The sequence below is a fragment of the Dipodomys ordii genome, unplaced genomic scaffold (genome assembly GCF_000151885.1).
Source record: "Dipodomys ordii isolate 6190 unplaced genomic scaffold, Dord_2.0 Scaffold58, whole genome shotgun sequence".
Taxonomy (NCBI): Eukaryota; Metazoa; Chordata; class Mammalia; order Rodentia; family Heteromyidae; genus Dipodomys; species Dipodomys ordii.
Window position 1 is genome coordinate 3,950,488 of NW_012267274.1, and position 24,386 is coordinate 3,974,873.

General features: G+C 46.5%; 2 protein-coding genes across 3 annotated transcripts in view; one reads left to right on the forward strand and one right to left on the reverse strand.

The window, feature by feature from the left end:
• The window catches only part of Fam196a (family with sequence similarity 196, member A), a 37,842-nt gene extending 25,943 nt beyond the window's left edge, over positions 1 to 11,899 (forward strand). Inside the window, exon 3 of the mRNA XM_013021946.1 lies at positions 11,716 to 11,899. Coding sequence (XP_012877400.1) covers positions 11,716 to 11,899 — 184 coding nt within the window. The remainder of the gene's footprint in view (positions 1 to 11,715) is intronic.
• Dock1 (dedicator of cytokinesis 1) overlaps positions 1 to 24,386 on the reverse strand; it is a 437,833-nt gene that overhangs the window by 247,547 nt on the left and 165,900 nt on the right. For both annotated transcript variants that reach the window (XM_013021945.1, XM_013021944.1), the window contains exons 26-27: positions 23,230 to 23,357; positions 21,566 to 21,661 (exon numbers count right to left, since the gene is read on the reverse strand). In XM_013021945.1, the coding sequence (XP_012877399.1) occupies positions 21,566 to 21,661; positions 23,230 to 23,357 (224 nt within the window). The remainder of the gene's footprint in view (positions 1 to 21,565; positions 21,662 to 23,229; positions 23,358 to 24,386) is intronic.

Below are 24,386 nucleotides of genomic sequence, written 5' to 3' on the forward strand. Positions count from 1 at the left end.
ATCCCTTCATACCTCATTGGTTTCTGCAACATTCAAATAATTCCATCTACACAATCAAATCATGCCAACACAAATGGCAAAAACAAGTCAAGATGCAAATACAACATATTCTAGCTAGAAAAATGGAGGGAAACGAAGTAGAGGCTTGTTTCTCTGAGTAGCACCAATGCCTTAGAAAGAAAGGCCGGTCAGGCAAGGAGAACAGGGATTCTCCAAGCCCACCCAATACCAAAGACTGACGGGCTGGGGAGAAGAGGAAGCTGCACTCTTAGCAGAAGGAGAAGGGTTGGTGGCTAATGGTCAGAATCCTTATGGTTGGTCAGATACCTGGCTTTGGTTCCTGGGTACAGGGCCCTGCATCATGCAATTCAGGAACTCTGCTGTGAATCCCAGTCCCACCAATACCCACCTCCTTAAGGGTTGCCTACTCCGGGAGTGAAAAGGCTGAAAGGAGATTCAAACTAAGAATTTTTAACACATTGCATGGCCCTGGTTATCCGAGAGGCCGGAGTACACAAGGGGCCATGACAGCTGCCAGAGTCCCCGTGTTGCAATTTGTCATGCGTGCTTGCTGGCAGACAGAGAGTCCTGCAGGTCAGTGAATTTGACCCCACCTGTCTTGCATGTAAACACTGCTTTTTGCTTGAAACCCAGCTGCTCTTTTGAAGCAGCATAGTCATCTTTATGCTTCCAGTAAGGCCTGGCCTTGGGTGGCTCACTGTTTCTTGCTTAGGCCCGAGAACAGAGGCCATGGTCAAGACCTGTTTTCTTGAATACAGTCCGGCAGTGACTGAGCCTTTACCATGCCAGGCAGTTCCTGTTTCTTTGTGGGTGTGTGGCGGGGGGGGGGGGGGGGGGGGGAGGGGGCGAGGGAATTGGAGAGGAGTGGAAGGAGAGGAGTAAGGGGAGGAGGGGGAGGAAGGGGAAGGGGAGGGGATAGGAGGAGGAAACAAAAAAACGACTATCCTGGAAATACATAGGACTTGGGGAAAACATCAAAAGATCTTGAGGCAATTTCAGTAGCAAAGCTGGAAGCAGCAGCCATTCAGACCTGGTGCCAGGAGATCAGGTTTACTTCTCTGGCTCTCTTGCCCATCCATTTCCCATCCATTTATACGGAAGCCTCAGAAGTGGGCTGTGGGACCTTACAGATATGGAATCTCATAGGCTGGTGACAGCTTACAGTTTGGAAAGGGATGGGTTTGAGCCGAATAGATGGAGGCTAGAGTGAGGACCATCAGCACAGGTGTTTCTGCATTCCGAACATCCCTTCCTCCGCTGGCCGTGGACGTTCACACCCAGCCCAGAACTGACAACTCTGTAGAGTGGTCTACGGCAACACCAAGAACCAAGTTAGTTCTAATAACTGGAGAGTTTGAGATGTTTTGTATTGTTTTTCCCTAAGATAACATCCCTTTGTGACCTGAACCAGTTGAGATGATCACATTAAGGATCTTAGCATGAAAGATGAATGGAAAGCCAGGCTCCCACCTATAATCCTAGCTATTCAGGAGACTGACATCTGAGGATCAAGGTTCCCAGATAGGCAGAGCAGAGATAGCTAAAGACTCACATCTCCAATTAACTAGCAAAAAAGGTAGAAGTAAAGGTGTGGTTCAGGTGATAGAGCCATAGCTTTTAATGAAGAAGTCAAGCCCTAAGTGTAAAGCCCTAAGTTTAAGCCCTAGAGGGAAGGGGGGGGGGGAGAAAAGGAGAAGAAGATTCAAATTTAAGGGTTGGAATTCTTTAAGTAAAATTTCTCTGGCGTATCCATATTTCCTGTCAAAATATGCTTTAATTAGCTCAGAAAATGTTTTCAGGATAAATTGCTAATATGATCTTTGCTCATAAACAGGTGAAATCTTTTGTCTGCAGTCTATCTCAGTAACTTCTTTGTCAGACTAATCTGATGAGTCATACATGGGTGATTCATCCTTTGTTCAAATACTTTTTCAGGGAGGAAAATGAAAGATGCCATTGGCAAATCCACCCCCTCCCCTCTTCAACTGAAATGGCTAATTCATTAAAAACAAAATGGGGTGAATTCTAATCTTTTATGTTTTTTGTGAAAATAAAAATATGCGAGGCTCAATTCAAAGGCTTTTGGGGGTATGAAGCAGATTTAAAAGATAATAACACTGAATCACATTAGCAAAGTAGTGGGATTTCCAGAAGATACAAGAGAAACAACAGAATTTCTGCTGTTAGTTGCTAGCCCTGAGGGCAGACTCCTCCAAGAGGAGTGCACTTCTTTCTGTCACGGGATTCTTCCCAAGGGGCAGTGAGCAGGGGACTAGAACCTGCCTGGGCTCCATCATCTGCACTACAGAGAGAGGAGGCTCAGGATCAGAAGCCATCCTGCGTGAAATGCCTTCAGCACCTGATAGGATCCATGTCAGGTGCAATTTGTGAATGGGCACTTCTTCCTATTTATTTATCTTTTTATTTTTAATTTTTTGTCTTTGCTAGTCCTGGGGCTTGAACTCAGGTTCTGGGCACTGTCCCTGAGCTGCTTTTGCTCAAAGCTAGCACTCTACCACTTGAGCCACAGTGCCACTTGTGACTTTTTCTGTTTATGTGGTGCTAAGGAACCGAACCCAGGGCCTCATGCATGAGTGGCAAGCACTCTACCACTGAGCCACCTTCCCAGCCCTATTTATTATTTATTGTACTGCTAGGGCTTGAACTGTGCCTGAGGTGGTTTTTTTTTTTTTTTTTTTTGACCATGGTAAGAAGTCTACCATTTGAGGCACAGCTCTACTTCTAATGGTTAACTGAAGATTAAAATATGAAGAACTTTCCTCCCTGGGCTGGCTTTGACCTGCGATCCTCGGATCTCGGTCTCTTGAGCAGCTAGGATTGCAGGCATGAGCTACTGGTGCCCAGCCTGCCTGAGCAATTCTGAGTGACCCATGGAGGTCGCAATAGCAAAGCTGGGACCAAGTGAGGCCGTGGGGTTGAAGGCATAGGGGAGAGATGTGCAGCCATGGAGGGCAGAGGAAGAGCAGGGCGCAGGCGTGCTTTATGCGGCAGATGTTGAAGAGTCAGAACATGATGGAGGGCTAGCATTGAGGGAGGGCTCAGATATGTTCTCTGGAGCCCCTGGGCTAGAGAGTTAAGAACAACTGGCAGGAAGTAAGGAGAGAAAGAGCATCCTGCAGGCTGGAAGACCATGCCTGGCTACACTTACGTGCTGCCATTGCTACAGCAGCTGGGCTTGCCCAGTGCAGTCTCTGCTGGTTTCTCTGCGGTTATGCAAGTTATTGCTGGAGGATTTCAGGACAGATGAGGGAAACACCCTGACATTATGAGATTGAATAAGGAACGCAAAGACGAATTGTGAAAGTTGGGTTTCCTCAAACCATCCAGGGGTGATTTACCATGTCAGCAATAAAAGCACCAATTGTAAGGGTGCAGGGATACCCACATAAACACACGCACTGATCCTTCACCCATCCCAAACAAAACAGAAGATAGGAGGGAAAGCCAAGTGAGCAGTAAGACTCATAATAGAGAGGGGTGATGACATTTGTATGCAGAAACAGCGCCCACTCTAGCCTGTCATGCCCAGAGCCTGATTGGAGCTTGCTGATGTCTACAGCTGTTGCCATGCAGTGATTTCCTCTTCAGGGCAGTGCCCTTTCCAGCCCTGTTTCAATTACTACCCCTGTGCATATTAAGTCTGGTAACAGTGTAAGCCCGGGTAGGCAGGGAGAGAGGAGGTGATATGCTTGCTGTGTCATATTTAGCATTCCACTCTTAGTCCAATACAGTGAGTGGTAAGGACACAGGGAAGGGACAGAAGGGAATCCCTGGGTAATACCTTAAACAATACTATTCTGACATAAGGAAATATTTTTGTAATAAAATAAATTGCATCAGAAAAAAAAAAGTAGAGTGATTTTGACAGGTCTCAAAATCCTCCTTGAAAATTCCCAAAGCTAATAATCTAGGTTCTTTCTCTATTCTATAACAATTCTAAAAATATGCAATTTCCACAAATGCATAAGGATTTAGGTTTAGTAACTTTGGTAACTTAGCAATGCCTTAAACTTAAATGCAGCCATAAAACTGAACACTGATTAAAACTTAGTATTTATAGAGCAATTACTAATAATTCATTCAGAAGAAAAGGGCTACTTGTACCAATTGCCTTCACCTTTGGTTACACTCAAGGGTAAAATTTAGGGGGCTTTGACTCATGTGTAAAGCATACTGAGGGCGGGGAAACGTGTCAGTTTCATGAGGAGATAAATGTAACTCACTTTAACATGAATATGGAGATTTCTCTGAGGGTAAATAGAAGAATCAGTACTGCCACAAAACCCAGAGTTAGGTAGAATGAAATTCCCTGGCCAATGTCTGTGACTACAGGATGCAGCAGTTCCTGGCTCTACACCAGCCACTGTGGATGAACCCAGGCCTGTGCGACATTCTGGGCGGCCCTGGGCAGGCAATGGCCTGGAGACGCCTGAGTAGCCAGAGGCTCTGTGTGTGATGGGTGCATGCTGGCTGGTGGGGAAGGCCGGCTCTCTGTGCTAACATCAGGAGGGCAGTCAGCTCCTTAGCCTCAGCCTACAAGCAGAGCTGGGGCCAGAGCCAACATAGTAACTGCCTCTCTAGACAGCAGAGCTCATCTTCCAAACGAGAAGAGCAAGTCAGACCATACCAGAATTACAGCCACACAGAAAGACTACCCTGTCACAAACTGGCTGCTTGTGCCCTGATGATAGTCTTGTGTTTGCATCATCTCACAGCGGTTATTCCCCAAAGATGACAAAAGTGAGTTCTTCATTGAGGCCAGGGACCCCAGCACTTACCTGACCACAGTTGATAAAGTACTGATCCCTTCTAATTACAACATATACCCTCTGTGGTTTCAGAAACAGAAATGATGGCATCAGGTATGTTGAATACACATGCTTCAATCCTGTTGTCATCTGACTGCTTTCCTGCTGGGGACGTTATCATAGCAGAGGTCATAAAAATGACTTACGTCTGCCTCTGCCTCCCCATGGTTAATACAGGGCTGGCTGATCCCAGAGCATCTAATCTGGCCTCAGATGTGGACGTGCAGCCGGGACTGGGGCACAGCATGTAGCATGGGCACAGCATGTGAGGGCGAGGCCTGAGCTCGGGCACAGCACAATCTCACGGAGGTCAGGCCACAGCTTCAGAGGCACCCAGGAAGCTCCGTCTAACTCAGATGGTAGACAATGCACAGTACAGTTTATAGCCAAGATACCTAGTGAATGCTAGGTATGGAAGTATAATTTCCTTTTCATAACATACCAGTTCCAGTATGAATATTATTGACTGATTGGCTGCCTATTTCCAACTTAAGATATGGGAAGTTGGTAGCAATTCTATAAACATGTACCTATTACATACACGCTGGGGGGATAAATGCAAAATCACAATGAATTGTGTCTATGTTTAATGTGTTCAACAGGTACGAATTCTGTATTGAGATGAGACCTACATGCATATATATATGTAGATATATAAGACATACATCTACATACATGAGATCATGTGTATAATAAATCAGACATTATATAACATGCATTAGAAATTATACAAGTAATAGGATAAGTAGAATTCTAGACAAGTAGAACAAATAGTTCTACAGACATAACAAATGTTGAATGTAAGAGAGCAAACAGGGCAGGAGCAGTAGGCTGAGATGTGGAGTAGGAGGATTTGGTTGAGCTCATCAGTTCACTGCGATTCAGAACACAGAGAGCATGCTCTGAGCCTGGCACTGCTAAACACACTGCAGATGAAAGATGGATCCAGTATAATCTGTGCCTCAATGGGCAAAACCAGCTGCCAGCCTACATCAACCATGCTGAAGGAGAAGAATGGAGGGAAGCTGGTAGAGGAGAAGGATACTTACACACAATCAAAAAGGGGGCAGACCTGGCCTCTCCAGAAAACCCACCGGAAGAAGGGGTGACATGTCACCTAAATGCAGACATATGACCAGGAATGTGAAATGGCCTTGTAGATTCCCCACAGCAGCCCTGGCAACAGGAAAGCAAGAGAGATGGAAGAGAAGTGGAGACTCAGATACTTCAAGTCCCAAAGAGCAAATGCTGACACTTCGGAGTGAGACCAGTGGGAATACTCGGGAGACTTCGTTGAGGGCACACTCGCTGGGCCCCGCTGCTAGGAAGGCAGGGGAGACACCTGAGCTGGGGTCTAGGGGGTGCAGAGGGCTCAGCCTGGCGGGGGAGTGGTGGCCGTCAGCGGTGTGTGGAAAGACCAAGGGAAGACATGGGTGAAAACCGGCTTTGAATATGACAGACAGCTGATTCTGCCCAAACAGAGATGGTCCTAGAGAGTAGATTCAGAAGAGAACGCTGCCGTTTCTGCCTCTGCTTGGAGGAGAAGGCAAAAGACTTGCCCAACTTCCTGTAGCACAGAAAGGGGAGTGCCGGGCCCGGAAGTGAACCCTAGCGTTTGGCTTCCTCTCGGCAGAGGCAGTGCTGCCCATTAGGTGAGCTCGAAGCTGGCCAGATTCTAGCTGACTTCTCTTCACATCGTTGTGCTTTGGGGCTGGATTTACTCGACCTACACGCTAAGAGGCTTCCCAAACCCCAAAGAGTTAGGTCCCCTGAGCCCGCATCGCTGTTGCCCAAGACCATTCTGTGAGTGCAAGCGCGTCCCTTCCATCATTTCACAGCCAGGGAAGCTCCGGTCCCCAAGGTGAGCTGATTTATCCACAGCAGCAGAGCATGAATCGGTGCAGGGCCACGGTTAGCACCAGGGACTCTGTGATCTAATTCAAAGAGAATTAAAAGCAGAGACTTGGGATCTGCAGCCCACTGAGCCACTCGGCACTGGCCGACAAGAGAAATCAAAGACTTCAAGTTTTCTTCCACTCCAGAAAACAAACAAGTAGTTGGAGCCAAAGTCATCTACTTTGAACTCTTCCCCGCTACCTAGAGGGAATGAGGTCAGAGACTGACTGCATCCAGTAAACCTGAGGAGTTGGAGACAGCTTGCAAAGCAATCTGGCAGGCCCAGGTACTTCTACTAGCGTCAGACAGACAAACAGTGGAAGCATCAGACACAAAGGAGGACCCTGCTCTTCATTAGGAAGTGGCTGGGAGCAGACGCCCTGAAAACCTAGCCATCCCCAGGGAGGAAGCAAAGCTGAGTGTGACTGATGGCACAGCCTGACATTTGGGGCAGATTTTTACTTCTTTAGAAACATATAGGATAATGATAATAATTTTGTTACGACAGTCCGCATACTTAAAACTCATTTTTAAGAGAAGAAGACTGAAGAAACAGCCCCCACCTGACTTAAGCACGCGTCGGCTCGTATGGCACTGTGGGGTCCAGGTGAGCGCAGGTGTGCAGAGCTAGGGCTTCCACACACGGGGAGGTTCTGTTGTCAGCAAGGGGAACAAATGGACGTGCAAGCAGGCAATGAAGAGCGACACACAGGGAAATAGTAAGACGTCCTGTGGGATCCTTCTCCTCAGTGAAACTCACACTCTGCCTCCGCCTAAGGGCAGACACTAGGGGGGAGCCTGCCAGGCCCCAGACCCGGAGATTCACGCTCTGAAATCAGCAGCCACGACACTGTTCTGACTGCTTAACCTGCTGAGGTGTTACCCCTTCATCAAGATGCACATAGCTGCTGGCCTGGGGATTACAAATGCCAGCTTAGGCCCCTGAGCTGGATAGCACACAGAAAGGCTCCTGCTTTAAGTGCCACGGACAGAGACTTGGACAACTGAATGGAGTCTAAAGAGACAAAGGGATCCGGATCTCAGACACTCCATCTGCCCATGCAGCGAAGAGCAAGCTCTGCTCTGGTGCAGGCCCCCTGGTTGCTTCTGATGGCCATTAGAAGCAACATCATCACAGGACAAACAAGAGTTTGGGCTCAGACCCTCCTTTGGCACAGAAGAAGGCACAGAGAACCAATGATCTGACCAGTCCCCTTTAGGAAAGCACCAGAAACTAGCCACTTGAAGGCCAATCCTAAAGGTGCCAACAAACCACCAAGCTCCTGCAGACACCTAGGGAGAGGAAGCAGGGAGCAGGCCGGCACGCTGCATCCTGCAGAACACGGTTCAGACCAGTGCTGCAGAGGGCAGTCAGGCCATAGACTGCCTGCCTAAATCCCTGCTGCATCACTCACTGTCTCCACGAGGAGCCCCGTGTGTCTGTGCTACGCAGGGCCTCACACTGGGAACAGGGTAAGAAGAGCAACCCCACTGGGAGGGTCAGGGCAACTGGGATGAGCACTGAGTCAGGACCTGCCTTCCAGACTCCAGTCTGTATTCATGCAGGAAACACTGCCTAGGCAGCTGCCGTGACTCAGGTTCAGACAGAGCTGCTGGGAACGGACACAGCACACCGTTCCTCCCCTGGCCATGGCACCTGCGATCAGGAAAAAGAAAGCCAAAAATAGTGTAGACACAGATGGAGTTCCGTGTTAATGTGCAGGAGGAATTCATGGAGGATGGAGGTGGGCGCATAAGTGGGAAGTGACCAGACATTTGTGGACCTGAATGGCAGCAGGATGGTGAGTGGACAACCCTGCTAGGAACTGATGACAGGTGCTCCAGGAGGGGTAAACAATGTCCTTCAAGAAGACAACACTGTGACCGCAGCCATGCACAGGAATCCCCGCTACCGATGGGGGCAGGTCATTCCAGTGTCTCAGTGAAAGCCATCACCAGCCCCCATCAGCCAGGTTCCCCATGGCCCTATCTGGACAAGGAGCCATGCATGGATGGAAGGCTAGTCAGAGGAGCTGCAGCGGCCTGGAATGTCCTCGAGACAGGTTTCTTCTAGCTGTATAGTTAGTTGTTAAGACTAAAGGAACCCCTTTCTACCTTGGCCAGAGACAGATGGACTCAAGCTTGTGTCTAGCTGTGTGCTTCACCTCTCAGTGATTTGGTATAGCAGCTTAACACCAAGGAAAATCTGAGCAGACAGCAGTGGAGCACGGTGCAAACATGCCTGCTAGCAGCCAGGGTTCCTGTGACTGCCTGGTGATGCACACTGACCCCACAAGCAGATATGCCTGCAACCTGACTGCTGTACACGTGGCAGCCTGCGACAGGGCTTACCGCCACTCGCTCCCTCCATCGCCCCACTGCAGGCCTGTCCCAGAGGCTCTCAAGGCTCCAGGTGGCTCACCAAGCCCAATCTGGTTGCAGTGTGCCAGGACAGCTTTCTGGAGGAGTATGGACAGAGTCTACTCGACAGATAAAGTCGAGTCATTCTGTTAACAAGGACTCAGATTAGATTACTCTGTGATTACACGGCTCTGCGGTGTGATAAATTGGTTAATAACAGGATTCCCAATGTAGTTACTTAATGGGAATTCAATAATTACAGGTACCCAGGATTGCACTGTTAACTCTAAGAAGTGCTAGCACTATCCACTGTCCTGACAACCCAAAAACCTACGCAGGACATCTGAAATGGCCCCAACCTGGAAGACAGGTGTTCAGAACCAGCCCTGGCACTTTGGTAGCACTTTTCTCCGGTGCCCAGCATGCCACCCCTCAGAGACTCAGTCAAGGGGTTTTTGTTTGCTAGCGAAATGAGAAGTCTCTAATAGATCTCTTTCTGAGTTAGCCCTTGATCCCACTGGAAAGTTAGTGATCCACAAATAATGATGTGGATAAAATAAGTATCCAATTCACAACATGTATTTAAGAAATTCTTTCATGGACTCCTTTCTTAGGGAGGAAACTTCTTATCACAATTCAGTAAGACAGGAACTACTATCCTTTTTCAAAGTGGAAAAAAAAAAACAACAACTATAAAGCTTTAAACAAGATGCAGGACCTAAGCCAGACCTCCATCTTGGCTCTTCACTGGGGCAGGAGTCACAGACCCGCTCACCACCTCCAGAACTGAGGCCTGAATTTCACATGCACAGTGCAGACGTACGCCTATACTTTTCACAGCTGTTTCTAAGAGGGACCATTCCACCATTCACTCTCACACATTCTGGAGTCATGAGACTGGAGTTTATGAGCCGTTTGGGGATGGGGTAGGGAGGGGGTGGCTTGAACTCAGGGTCTGGTGCACCTGCCTAGCTTTTATCCACTCAGTGCTGGAGTGCTTGCTACCACTTGAGCCACATGTCCACTCTGGGCTTACTGGTGGTTAAGCGGAGGTAAGAATCTCACAGACTATTCTTGCCCAGGGTGACTTCGAACTGCAATCCTCAGATATCAGCCTCCTAAGTTGCTAGGATGATGAAGTTGAGCCTTCACTCCACTCCCTATGCATGGCAGATCTCACAGGGGCCTTTGAAGTAAGGAAAAGAGAGTTTGCTTGAAGAACATAGGGTAACTAGCCATAAACATGTCTAAGAAGTTTTGGGGATATTTTTAGGAATATTATAATCTTTGACCATTGGTAAAATGTAGCAATGAATTTAAAAACATAAAGAACCATTAGGTAGGACTGGAACTTGTTTTGAAAACTCCAGATAATATAGTTTTGCTACTTTGTCTTTCAAAATGTCAAAATTTGGTTAGTATAAATGGTTCCCTAAATCCACAGGGTTTCATGTTTATACATGGTTTATGGTTTTCACTAGTTATAAAAGGTTATGAACATTTGCATTATTATTGTTGCTGAGCCTCTAATGAAATCTAGTGACCTTTCGTCTGGCCACCAGATTCAACAAGGAAAGAGGACACAGAATCCTCCAGCTCCCTGGCCCAAACCACAGGGTGCCGAAGATGAGTGGGAAAGTCACAGAAAGGCAATCCCCACTGCTGTGGATAGTGGCAGAAATATAGCAAGTGGGTCGGTGACTCTGTCCCACAGACCCAGGGAACCCAGACAGGGAAAGGCAGGGCAGCCAAGACAGCCCTGTCCTGGGGAGAAGGGACGACTCCAGGTGAGTTGAAAGCACTCTTCATAGAAACTTCTTGAGTAGCAACATACATTTGAAGAGCCATCTTTAATCGTATCTTTCTAACGAAAACATCACTACTGGCAAACATCTTTCCCCTGGAACTACATGTTTGCACACTTTGGCTGCGGAAATGTAATTACAGTTTCTGTTGTTTTTCCCAAACACTATCTGTGTTGTTTCCTGAAAATCCATTTGGTAACAATTGCGTATTATAAAATGGTGTAGACTTGATAAACACCAGGCGCTCCCTAGCCTCAGTCAGACACTCTGGCTCCTAGGATGAGTCAAATTTTACAAGGAGAATGCAGTCCAAGGTCATTTTGCTGCACGATGGCTGAGGTGATAAATAGATTTCTCTGATTGATGACAAGCTGCATAGAACAGAGCTTGCGTGGGCCTGGCAGGTATGTGTTAGGATAGTCTATACTTACTCCCACTACATGGCGATATGTGCACAGTCCAGGATAAACATTAGATCACTCACTGCACGGTTTTCATTTCAACAGATACCTTACAGATGTCCACACCAGCTACATACATCAAAACTGCATTATTCCACCCATGAAAGCAAGTAAATTATTTTCATGTGAAAATAATCTCATTTGAAAGCAATTTCAAAGCAAGCTAAAGTTAAAACATAATATAGCCAATTGCTTAACAGGATGCCGTACAGTTACTATGAATGTATAAAGTCACCTAAGAACAGCCACTTCCAGACAGGATTGTCACCCCGGTTTGCTGTCCCAGAGGGGGATTATCAGACAGGAAGGAACACGTACTGAAGTCTTCCTTTGTCTTTCTAGTGTGGAGCTGGATTTCAAGCAGCAAGAAGACAAATTGCAGCCTGTGCTGAAGAAACTGCATCCAATTGAGGAAACTCAGGTTGTACCTTCGCCTTACACACAGGAGACTTACTCCTCGACACCCAAGCAAAAATCCAAAACTGAGTCCAAAAAGCACGGAAGATGGAAACTCTGGTTTCTTTAAGACTCGTGGTGATCGGAGTATTGAGGCCGTCTTTAAAACCCACAGGAGTTATTAAGTCAATCCTCTTCCAAAACGAACAGGAACAGGATGAAGGGAACTGAGGCGCAGACTCACGCGCTCCCCGCTTCTCGCCCTGTGTTCCTACCAAAAAGGCCTTTGTACCAACAGATCATTAACAGAGCAAGAGAGTAAAGGGCACACCTAGCCAGCTGCTCTTTTCAGTTCTCTGATGTGGGATGTAGAGACTGAGAGGAAAGCCTATGTAGTCAAGATGATCAGTAAAAATCCTCCCCCTTCCCCCTACCAGCCCCCCACCCCATCCCTAGCTCAAGAACTACACCGCCAGTCAGCGATGGGCGGGTTATCACTCCCTGGACACAGCTAACACCCATAGAGTTATTTTCAAGCCTTTATTTTTTTTAAATAATGAGAAGAAACAAGCAAGCCTTACGTTTGCAAAGGACTTCATTTTTACATTTCATTTTGCAAATAAGCAAGGGGCTGGGGGGCGGGGGGGGGGCAAGTGCAACTCTCAGCACACCAAATTCCGGAGAAAGCACAATTTTTTCACGTGGTCAGAGACCATGAATAAGCTCTAAAATGTGACTTTATGTGTATTTGCCTTCATGTGCTGTCGCGCTAAGCCAAGTGACCACAATTCAGTGTCACATCGACACCTCAAATTTAACATCCTCTTCATCCCCAGACCTACAACATGTTTACTGCTCTTTTTCCAAATGGCCAGCAGCCAGGAGGTCCCTAAAGTCAGGACATGCCTTTAATCACTGAGAGTTGACAGGGTCAGAGCTTACAGGACACTAAGCTTTCTAAGATCTCGTTTTTAATCTTTTGGTACCCAAAGGCCAAATGATACATTCTGGCAAGAATTTGAAAACACACATTGAGATAAACAATGGATAATACTGTCACCAATAAATCACAGGCATCGGGCCCTGGCAGGAAGTATTTTAGTGGATCAATCCTGGGCCCCCGTGAGCACGGCCAGACGTTTCATGCAATTCGTTACACTCTGTCACAGCCGTGCAAGATCTGGCCACCTCAGAGTGAAGCTGTGTGTTTCTTTTAGCTGCTACCAATGGACAAACTTAATATCACCTACATGTAACTTGTTAGTGAGCTGTGCTACGCGACGTACTTAGGGGAAAGCTGTGAAATCCAATGTTTTTAGGTATTTTTTAAATGCACAGTAACAGAGTTCTTTTTGACTACACATCGCAACTGTAAACCTCCATTCCTTTGTTTTTCCACTGGTTTCTTCACACCTTTGCAAATATCTTTTTTATAGGAACTGAAATCCCCTTGTGTGCTAATGACGCTGTTTATCAAGTTTCAGCTTTCCACAATAGGAAGTAGGAAGTTTTATTTTTGCCTTTTATTTATTTATTTGTTTATTTATTTATTGGTACAACGGAAATTTTGGACAGTTTGTGGACATACCAGAAAACATAGTCTTCAAGTTTTTGTGCAGCAATCTGGTCTCCTGTCTAACTGTGTGCTCCCACACCCAACTCACGGCTTAGAGGCCAAATACAACATGGTCTCCCTCACAGAAAGGGTCTCAACCTGCTTCCTCCAGATTCAAGCTACTTCTTGCCACACATTTTCTTCCAACTCAACAGTAATTCCATTTTAGTTTCCCAAGTTAGGGTTCTAAAGGAGCCATTGACCAGCAATCGGAGCTGAACTAAGAAGAGAAAGTAAGAGAATATATAAGCATTCTTTGGGGGTGACGCTAACAAGATGGCGGAGCTATATTTAACACATGCATACACATATTTAACTCTCTTTTACGTGCACACACGCGTGCATGCACACACACACACACACACACACACACACACACACACACACACACACACACACCCCTTTTGTGGAAACATTATATAATCATTCAAATCTCTGAATAGCAGTAACTGAACTGAGACATTACTTTTTATGCAAGAAGATAAGCAAGTTGACCCTGTACCAGGAAGGAAGTGCAATTGTTTCACGTAGACTCAATATTTAAAAAAAACGTGTTTCATGTTTTTTATACTGTTTTTAACTGAAGTTATGAAAATGTTTGCAACAAGTTATCTTTCCTTATGTCAGAAGAACCCTCCCTCCCCCCCCTCTTGGTGAGCTGAATGGAGTGCTTTCTAGCCAGTACTGCGCAGTGTCCAGATGAGAACACATCCCAGCCCCAGAGAGGTCACCATTTCCAACTAGTCTTGACCAAAAAACTAAAAAATAAAAAGATAAGCATTGTTAGAGTCAAAAAGAAAACTCTAAAGATAAACTAATTTCACCCTAAAAGTAATGCCATCTCCCAAATAGAAAAATATATTTTAAAAACCATTTCCTAGGTTAATTGCAACTCATCCTTGACAGATGGTGATCCTTCTCTTGGGAAGATTGAAGTGAAAACTTTGATACCAAACCACGGTAAATCAGTCTTCCCCATATGTAGACGTAACTCATGCCATTACAGGTAGAGACTTCAATTATTATACTTGTCATCAAGTTCTTTACTAATTTTTAAATAAAAACTCAAACATACTGTTTTGTATGGCTTCTAAATTCATTTCTTACCCTCAGGACATTGGAAAAATATGAAGTAAGCTAAGAAAATCATAGTGAAGAAAGGAATGGGTCCCGGGAAGGACAAAGCCAGGTACGCTGTGATCTGGGCACCGTCAAGCCTTGCCTGCGCTGGCTTGGAGATAGGGGACCTGCCAGGTTTGCCCAGCTCCCTAGCGTGAGCTTGGACACCAACAAGACAGGTTAACTTTTTAAGATGGGCAGGGAAGCAAACAGGCTTAGAGCACCACATGCCTGTAGTGTGAAGTGTAACTTTTAAAGAGCTCCAGCATGGGCAGCTCACCTCAGCCAGTGTCACCACCACAACGCTCCCTGGGTGCCAGCAGACAGCTTCACCCTACAGCATCCACCAAGCAGGGGGGATCCTAGCCACAGGGACAGGACAGCTCCTGGCTTTGTTCCTGCCTTTCTGCTCCACAGGAGGGGGTAATTGCCTTGGCTGGGTTTAGCACCTGCCTCCTCGGTGAAATCAACCCAGCCCTACCAGTGTCCAGAACCCACTGGCAAGCCACAGGGCACGCGGACTTGGACCAGAGGCTTCTGCAGCCCTGACAAGTTGCTCAGGGGAAAGAAATGGATGAAGACCGGAGCTATGTGTAAAAGGAAGGCAGGCGCCCTCACCTGGGCAGGGGAGGAGGGGAAGAGGTTCCCCAGATACATTCTATAATCATCTGTAAACTCTTGACCACCCCCACCTCCAGGAGCCTCTCCCAGAAAGGGAAAGAGACAGGAAAGGCATCGGCTAACCAACTGAGAAGGACCCCCAGGCACCCTGCAAGGCTGCTCAGGGGCCTGCTGCATAGAGCTGGGTACCAAAGGGGTGAGGAAAACCGGGCCTCGGCTGAACACCCCCCCCCGCCCCCGCCACACACACATACAGTGACAAGAGCAAGGAGGCTTCTGGTACCACAGTTTTCCTTGAGGGACCTACCACACGCGGGTAGGAATTAAGATACACAATCACTAAATGAACCCGAAATGACCACTTCCACTGAAAGAGTTTTTCATGGCTGAGGATAAGAACTAGAAACAAGTAAGGGGTGGGAACTTTTCCCTATCACATTGTCTAGAAGGCCAAGACAACTTTACAAAGCCTACCACTGTTGGGTGACTCTTTAGGAGCATTTTTACCAGTAAGTGAAATTTCGCTTGATGCTAACAAAAGCAGTCTCATAGGTGCAAAGTCACCTAAAGACAACAGGGGCAGATATCCAAACCAATGTGTTCCTTGATCTTCAAAACCTCCACCACTCACACTTGGTCTGGAAGTAAACAGCACTATGATGCAAAGATGTCCCATCCCAATCATGAATTAGCATAAACTAATCATGTTGTAATTGGTAGCATGCAGCCTGATGGGTGGCAGATCACTGAAAGCTGCTTATTACCCTGGAAATCACTCAGTAATTAACTTAAGCCACCTTGGCAGTTTAGTATCTATATGCAGAAATTATAAAACATGTTTCGATCATGTACTGATAACATTTTTATTTCCTCTGCCATAAACCCACAGGGAGTGGGCAACCTTAAAACACTACTGGAGGAGAGGGGGCTGGGATGTGGCTTATTGGTAGAGTGCTTGTCTAGCATGCATGAAGCCCTGGGTTCCATTCTTCAGTACCACATACACAGAAAAAGCCAGAAGTGGCACTATCGTTCATGTGGTAGAGCGCTAGCCTTGAGCAAAAGAAGCTTAAGGACAGTGCCCAGGCCCTGAGTTCGAGCCCCCCCCCAACAAAAAACACTGGGGACCACAGGAATCAAGAAAAATTGCTCTACCAATACCAACTACATACCTTGTAGGCAGAGCTGGAAGGGAAAATCAGGGGAAGCAGAGGGAGGGGTGACATTGTCCAAAGAGAATTAGGCTCATTACTTGACATACAATGGCAAACCCTCCATACAACACCCTAATAATAACAATAAAATTACATAAAATGAAATTACATAAATTTACATAAAATGAAAGTATCTTAAACTTATAAAGACATCACTGTTCATACACAGATGTGCATTAGGGAGATTTTCTGAAAACCTTGTGCTCTGTCAGAAGATTTACTAACAAGCGGAGTAATTAAGAATTTGTGTGATACTTGAATACAAGAGCCACACATTGTCTACTCGAAACATTTACAATATATTTCTCCATTGCCAACAGACTTAAAAAAACAGCAATTTTTTAAAAAGCATATCATATACTTAAATTCCAAGAGAATAAACATCTCGATATAACAGCTCATGCAGGATTCAGCATCCTTGCAGAAAGATTTGCTTCTGAGCCATGGTAACAAGGCCCAATTCACCAGGAAACCAATTCTATAAACCTATTTTCCAAATGAAGAAGCTTGTCAGGTACTTATTTGAACCACCCACAAAGAAAATATGGATTTTTTTCCTTGGCACCAACATCAAAATCCTAACCCCCACATCAGGTACCCAGAGGGGAGAAGAAAAAAGAAGTGTCCATCACTAGACTCCAGAAAGTCAGAGGCTTAGTGGAGAATCTAGGCAGGTCTTTCTATCCCTATAGCTGCTTCTGTGAACATTCCCAGGAAAACACCTTCATTAGATGAGGCCCACACTTCCATGTTTGTGAATTAGTAAATTTCAGTCTTCTGGAGTACATCCAGGGCAAAGAAGATTCTACAACAGTCCTTCCCCCTCGGTTACACTTTTAAAGGATCCATGAACAAAATGCAAATCCAATCATCTTCAAGAAGCTATGCCAGCTGTAATACCATAGAAGAAGGAACATTGCTACGTATCAATGGTTTCAGCAGCTAATTCCGGGGAAGACTGTGCTCAGTAAGGCCCAGGCCACCACCGAATGTCTGTTCTGGCCCCTACAGACAACACGAGGCATCTGCCCCAGCTGTGATCCCTGCCTATAAAGGACCCCTGCTCAGCAGTAAACCCTGCCAACCACACAGAAGAGAGAGGAACACTGAATATGTGCAGGGCCTGGGCAGTCTTTGAGAAAGGAAGAGAAAGAGGAACCATGAAATCTAACATGATAGAAGCGCAATTATGCCACAGCATCAGACCTTCAAATCTGTGGCAAGGTCACTGCAAAACTTCAATTTCAGGGCTTGTTGAGAGTAACAACATATCTATTCTCCTATAGCCAAACAGTGTTCTGTGTGTTTTTGGTTTATTTTAATATAATACTTAGGATCATGGGAGAGTTCACCCTTATGCATGAAATGCATTCCAACAGCCATTTCAAATATAATGAACTCAAACTAATGATACATAGCTGACTGCAAAATGAAGCTTTTATAAAGGATCACAGACACTGATAACAGAAGCCTTGTGCTTCTATCAGAGCTTACCAGCTGTGGTGACAGTTGCCCGGTTCCCATCTATAACACAACTAGGCAGAGACTGCCAAAGGGCAGTCCTGACGGATACTGTTCCCCGTGCAACCTGACAGAATGTCCACTGCTTCTAGTGCCAGTTCCAAGCAGGAAGTTAGCTGAGCGAGCCAAGTCTCTTCGAGATTTTTTTCTTATTATACTGTTGTTTTAGAAGTGATATACAGCAAGGTTAACTTTACATGTATCCGCTGCTCCCTCCTCACTCATTGCCCTCCTCCCATCACCGCCCTTGAGTTGCTTCATTCACTCTCCTCAATGTTCAGTGAAGCTGACGGCCCCTCTACTGTATTTTTCCACCCGCTTTCCATTGATTCTGTGTCTTCCTCCCACCTCCCTCAGATGTGCATGTGTATACACCACTTATGAGATAAAGAATACCAGCAAGACAAATTAAGAGGAGGTCCTTTGTGAAACCTTGTCTTTGGGGTTCTTTTCAGTTTGTATATTAGTTTACAGACATATGAGGAAGTGCCTGGACATTACATTTTGAGTGGGGTAAGCCAAGATCAGAGAGACAAAAGGCACATGGTCTCCCTGACATACAGATGTTAGGTTTCAAATGCATTGAGATATGACAAAGTAAACAGTACTCAAGAAACTCATACAAAGTGAGACCCAAAGAGGATAGTTTCAAGAGTTTTTTTTTTTTTTGAAATAACTTCAAGGTGTTCAAAAGTCCATTTTGACAGATAACTTGGAACCTTGAAGCAGTTCCTCAGTCATTCAACTTCTCTAGCACACAGTTTACACACACACACACACACACACACCCGAGTAATATACAAAGCTTAAAACCTCCAAGGTAGACAAGACACATGTGTGAACCTTTGCCTGCTCCTCTCTCCATGCTCAGATATCCACTGATACGCTGTCTCAGGCCTGCTGGGGATATGTGTGCTGTACTCTTTCTCTAACCCAATGGCACAGAGGAGCAGCAGAGATGAGAAGTCACAGCGCACACCTATACCGTAAGAAAAGGGGGAGGCCAAGGCGAAGTGCATTAAGCAGGACACCGCTTCCATCGCGCACTCGGCAGACTCCGAGATGAGGCTCTGAGTTAGTGGACAACTGAGAGGTGTGTCTCAAAACCCAAATATTAAGTGGTGAATGCCTTTCTTGACACATCTTCATGCTGTCACACTCAGGAAGTAATTACAGCGTATTCAGGGTTATTTCTCTCTGAGACTTCTCCCATGGTCACTCAGATTTACAAAATAACAGCTAAGTAAACTTTTTAAGAGTCCTTTTTTCAGTTAGGTTTGCTGAAGGGGAAGCAGGCAGGTGAAGCACTCAGGCACTTTCTGGCTTCCATAGACTTCAGCAGAAGGTAGGGCTGTGGGGGAAGAGCCTCGACACAGCAGTGGGCTGGGCCTGCTCAGTCACTGACAGTGTCCTGAACCGTGGGGCAGGCCAGGGCTGGGCGAGGACTGGCAGGCCCGCTTTGCAGACCATGCAAAGGCCCAGCTGCAGGAATGCCCAAGGACCCCAAGGAGCATGGAGGCTGCTCCAAGTCAGGGAATGGAATGGCAGCAAACTGGTGGTTTGGCCCCTCCCCCTCCGGGAGACCCTGGACTGGGCACTGATGGAAGTGAATCAAGGCAGAGCATAGAATATATTCCCCCGAGAGCCGCCTCATTCACAAGAAAGACAGTGGCGAACGGCTCACAGGCCTCTGGCGCCCCGCTGAAGGAGGGCAGGGCACAAGCACTGGGACTCAGGCTCCCAGCAAAGACTGAGGACAAGTGGACACCAGACCTGGGCTCTATCACAGCTCTGACACGCTGGTCAGAGGTCCTAACAGATTCCCCATTGGCCTGTGGACATTTGGTACAATAGTCCATGCCAGAGGAGGTGAGAATTAACCACGAAACTTGCCGGTCATTCTTCAGTTTCCAGCCCATTAATAAGAGCTCATCGCAGAGTCGCTGTTGTATTGTCACTACTACTGTGTGACTGAGCAATGCGTCCTGGACCCCAAGGTTTGAAAGGAGATGCCATGCTTCACCCCCTTCATTCTATCTGCAATAAAGATGGCTTACCACCCGTGCAGTGCTGTCTGGGTCTCTCCTCGCCCTCCTCTGCCCATTTTAACTGCTGGCAGGAAGACAACGATGTGAGCACAGCCCTAGGACAACATCCCTCATCAGAGGGCAGAAGGTGTCGCTTAGTTGTGGAACATGTGCTTAGCATGCAGAAGACCTGGTTCTACTCAGAGGAAGGATTGTGCCTCCCCACCTCATTCCCTGGGGTCTATGTTATACACCTCCACCTACTGTGAGCACGGGACCACCTCGCTCATCCCTCATGCCCTCCTCCCGTGTACCATTCTGTCATATCAGCCTCACTACTCAGCCAGCCCATTCCAAGAAGTGACATGGCAGAATGTCACAACACATGGTTCAGCCTCAAGCCACACGCCATCGATTCTACCTGAGCCCCTTTCCTAGTGCCCATACGCACATGTATCAAGTGCTCCAGAGGACTACAACATCAGACCTCCTACTCCACAGAGCTCTGTCCTCTCAGTGATAAGGATAAAAAGGTTTTTCTACATTCTGGTGAACAACAGTCCTGGAGTAAAGTATTCAAAGAAACAGGGAAATGGACATACAACAATGGAAAGCCTACTTCAAATACTGCCAATTTCCTAGTTCATCCCTGCTACAGCCCAAAAGTATATGACGCAAACATAAAAAGAAAGTGCCTGAACACAGCGGGTCCGGAGACTCAAAGACATAAGCCAGCATGGCTCATTGAAGAAAGACAGACTCCAACGCATTTGTCTGCCTCTGCGTCCCTTGCTGACTCCTGCAGCATCCATCCTCTGTCAGGAGGCCAGCCACCGCCAGGAAATGAGTGCAGGGCTATGTCTTCTGTGCCACCAAGAGAGGCAGGGATTTCCCCTTACTTGTCCACTCTCTAGCTAGGTGGAAAGATCCAAGATCTCACACAATGAAGGCTCATGTGCCTTTTCTGACTGCTAGTGAAAACCTATACCGGCTTTTGATATTTCAAGTATGAAAGTTATTTTTCTGAAAAGCCATCCAGTCAGGTTACTGAAAGAACCGTGCACATTACAAGTGGAAAAAGGTCAAGACTGGCCTGTGGCTCTTCTCCCTACAGAATCAAACTAAGGAGCAGGGGGAGAAGGCGGAAGACTCCGGAACAAAGGCACCATGATACAAAATTACAGTAATTGCTAAGATGTTCTTGGAATAAATTAATAGTTTTCAAAGTGTAACTTCTCAGTATAAGAGAAACTCACCTAGACTACATTAGAGTCCACAATAAAATAGCCAACATGGAGTAGCTCAATTACTTTTTAAGACCCTTCATAAAATTTTATTAGTGCTACCTTAAATGTAAATAGAAAGAACGACATTGCCAGAAGAAAAAAAGACTGAGAAGGAAATGCACGTCTTCGGTTAGAAGAAAGAAGAAAATTTAGCACCAAATGTTTCTGTGTCTCAAGTGCTGGCTGCTTATCCTCCATCTCAGGCATGGCCTCTAAAAGCACGTGGAAAAACGAGACAGTTTTCTACACCAGACTGTGTCTCGACTGCTCACTCTGTCTTAAGAAAGTGAGCTCGTTTCTCCATGCCAGTTGGAAAAAGACCAGATGAAATTGGAGGTGGGAGAGAAAATGGCGGTGCCTGGAGCATCCAAGCGGGAGCCACTGAGCACTTACAATGAGTTCGGAATCCCGGCCCATGGAGATCACGGTCCGGTTCACTGTCCTGAGAAGTTTCTCCATGATTATCTGGACATGCCTCTGTGTTGGCCCCTGGAGGAAGACACAACTGTCAGCATGGAGACAAGGCGGCTGTCCATCATAAGGCCCCTTACTGTGAAGAGTCAGTCAATTACAACCCTTGGCCAGATGCATAAGCATGCACATGCACACACACACACACACACAGAGAGAGAGAGAGGAAATGATCCTTGTCAAAGGCAAAGCCTTCCTAAAGAAAACTGAATGCATTTTATTAATTATAGTCTATTAATGATAATCTGCTATAATCACAGTAATTTAATTTAAGCAAACCTTAAAACTGAAAGCAAATCCATTTAAACAATGTAATGTTTATGATCCCTGATTAGACCACCAATTAGTTTTCTAAAGACATTTGGCCGTCTGTGAGTGGAAGGCAGGCAGATAACAAGCTGAACTGCTCTGAGAGTCAAGGCCTGACAACAGTCACAAAGAACAGAAGGTGTGAGTGTCACTTTAGTAAACTATCTGAAAGTCACACTGCCGTGGACTTCCCTTTTATTTAGTGTGGGATGGGGTTGTTGATCCTCTTCCACAAACCACGATGTACATACTGGGCCTTCCTTCAAATTCCCCTCCCCTGCCTGTGGTCTGTCCTACCACCTTCTCGCATAACCAATTCTCTGGCAAGATAAGCAATGGTCTGGTGGAGCCTCTCTAGCTGGCCTGGGGCAGGGCAACCCTTTCCAAAGGCCAAGGCCCTGGAAAGCCAGTCCAGTATCGACACAAGGACTGATCCTCTTCCTAAGAGGCTTGGAGAGACTGTGCCAGCACGTGTGTTCATGTGTGTTTGTGTGTGCATGCGTGCTCACGTCAGCATGCATGCTTCTGCATGAGCATGTCATGCCAGGTCATGCAGAAGAGACCTCAGAACAGATTCTGCCTGCTAGGAACATAGGCAGGTAGAGCCCTGGAGGCACTCCTGGAGAGGCAACGCACACATGGCATCACACGCACACGCACAGGCCTGACCACCACAGGGGGCTGCTCGGGACTGAGGCCCATGGGGAGCTTCTCCCATATGTGCTGCCCAACATCTGATTGACTGAAACAAGACCAGTGGATAAGCATAGCGTTCAGAAACGCCAAAGAATATTCGGAGCTGGGAAGGCTGTGGAGGCCACTCCTTGCTGGCTGAGGAGCAGAGAGACGTTCTCTCAGGAGAACTCCCAGAGCACACTTGTCTTGTTGCCTTAAAACAAAAAAACTTTGTGCATCTAATAGTTTAATAAAAAATTCAATAAAGAGTGTAGGTAATTAGCCAGATTTCAGCATAGAAGTCTTTATCTGACCTTCAGGACTAAAATGGAGGCTGAGAGGGGCATTTACTGGGAAGACCTGGGAAATAAACTAATTTGATTGCAACAGGATAAACCTTGCAATACAACATCATGATCTATGCATAAATAAAAAAGGCAAGGGCACACTGCTACAGAGAGAAAGAGAGAGGCTGAGCTTGCACACAAGGACCAAGGCTTGGCAAATGCATTGGGTACAGGTTTATGGAGCACCATCAAGGTGAAGGCCAATGGCAGGCGAGGCTGCCCGGGAGCTGGACACAGGGGCGGGCTGTCACTCACCACGTCCTTCTTGTACAGCACCTCCAGGATGTTGCTGAGCAGCTGGCAGCAGGCCTCCAGGTCCTCCTGCCTCTCCAGGTGGTACTTGAGCTGCTCCGTCATCATGGGGAGCAGGATCTCTCTGCAGTCTACAGGAAACACAAGGCGGCCCATCAGTGCCAGGCGCTCTTGGACCCTTTATGCGTTCTATCTTCACATTCTGCACCACAAAAGCTGCAATTGTTGACCACAGTGCCATCATTTCTATGGCTGTCAGGAATTTATAACCTCACACAGGTACTTGTGCTTTTGTGAGCATCTCCATGAACATACACAGTATGTCACGAAGATGCATCATGTACACAAAACATAGCTGTACATATACTAGAGAAGATGTAAACACAAACCATGGGTTTTTTTAAAATTTATTTTCTCATACTATAAACGTATTGATTTACAACCTTAAAAGCTTTACTTCTTGTAACTGGGGAAAAAAAACCTCCGATGGCATATTTCTGTGTCTAGCTAGCTATGGAGCAGGACATGAACACACTGGGCCCTTCCCAGGGTGTAGAGGGGATGAAGGATGAACAAATAGGACTCAGGGACAGAAACGTCACTCTGAGAAAAACAAAGGTAAAATGAAGAGATACCGGTGGGAAGGGTGAGGACCAGGCCAAAGAAGGTGTGGGCTTGCATTTGCTGTTGAGATAGGCGCACACAACGACTGCTCAGAAAACGGAAGAGCAAGAAGGAAACAGATGCAAATGAAGTTAGAGATGAAATGAAATTCCTAACTGCCTCTTCCAGTTGGGAAACCCAGGAGAACGCCAGCATCCTCTAGTTTCCAACCTGGCTTGTTTATCGCACCCGCTCGGTGTTTTGACAGTAACCCAAACGTTACTGCTTCCTTTAAGATGCAAAGCATGAGAGAGGCGGCGGGGTTTGGCAACATTAAATCGATGTAGCTGGATTTTAGGATTTACAACATTAATGATACATAAAAAGCATGTTTTGCATTAATGTTTCCTTGAGTGGTTTATGTAAGGAAAGAAAAATGCGTGCAACATTGGTATGGTTCCTCTTACGCATTCAGAAGTGCACACAGAGCTCTCCCAAGGACAAGGGTATAAGGAGAGACTGGAGCAGAGGGGAGGACAAGGCAGGCACACGACACA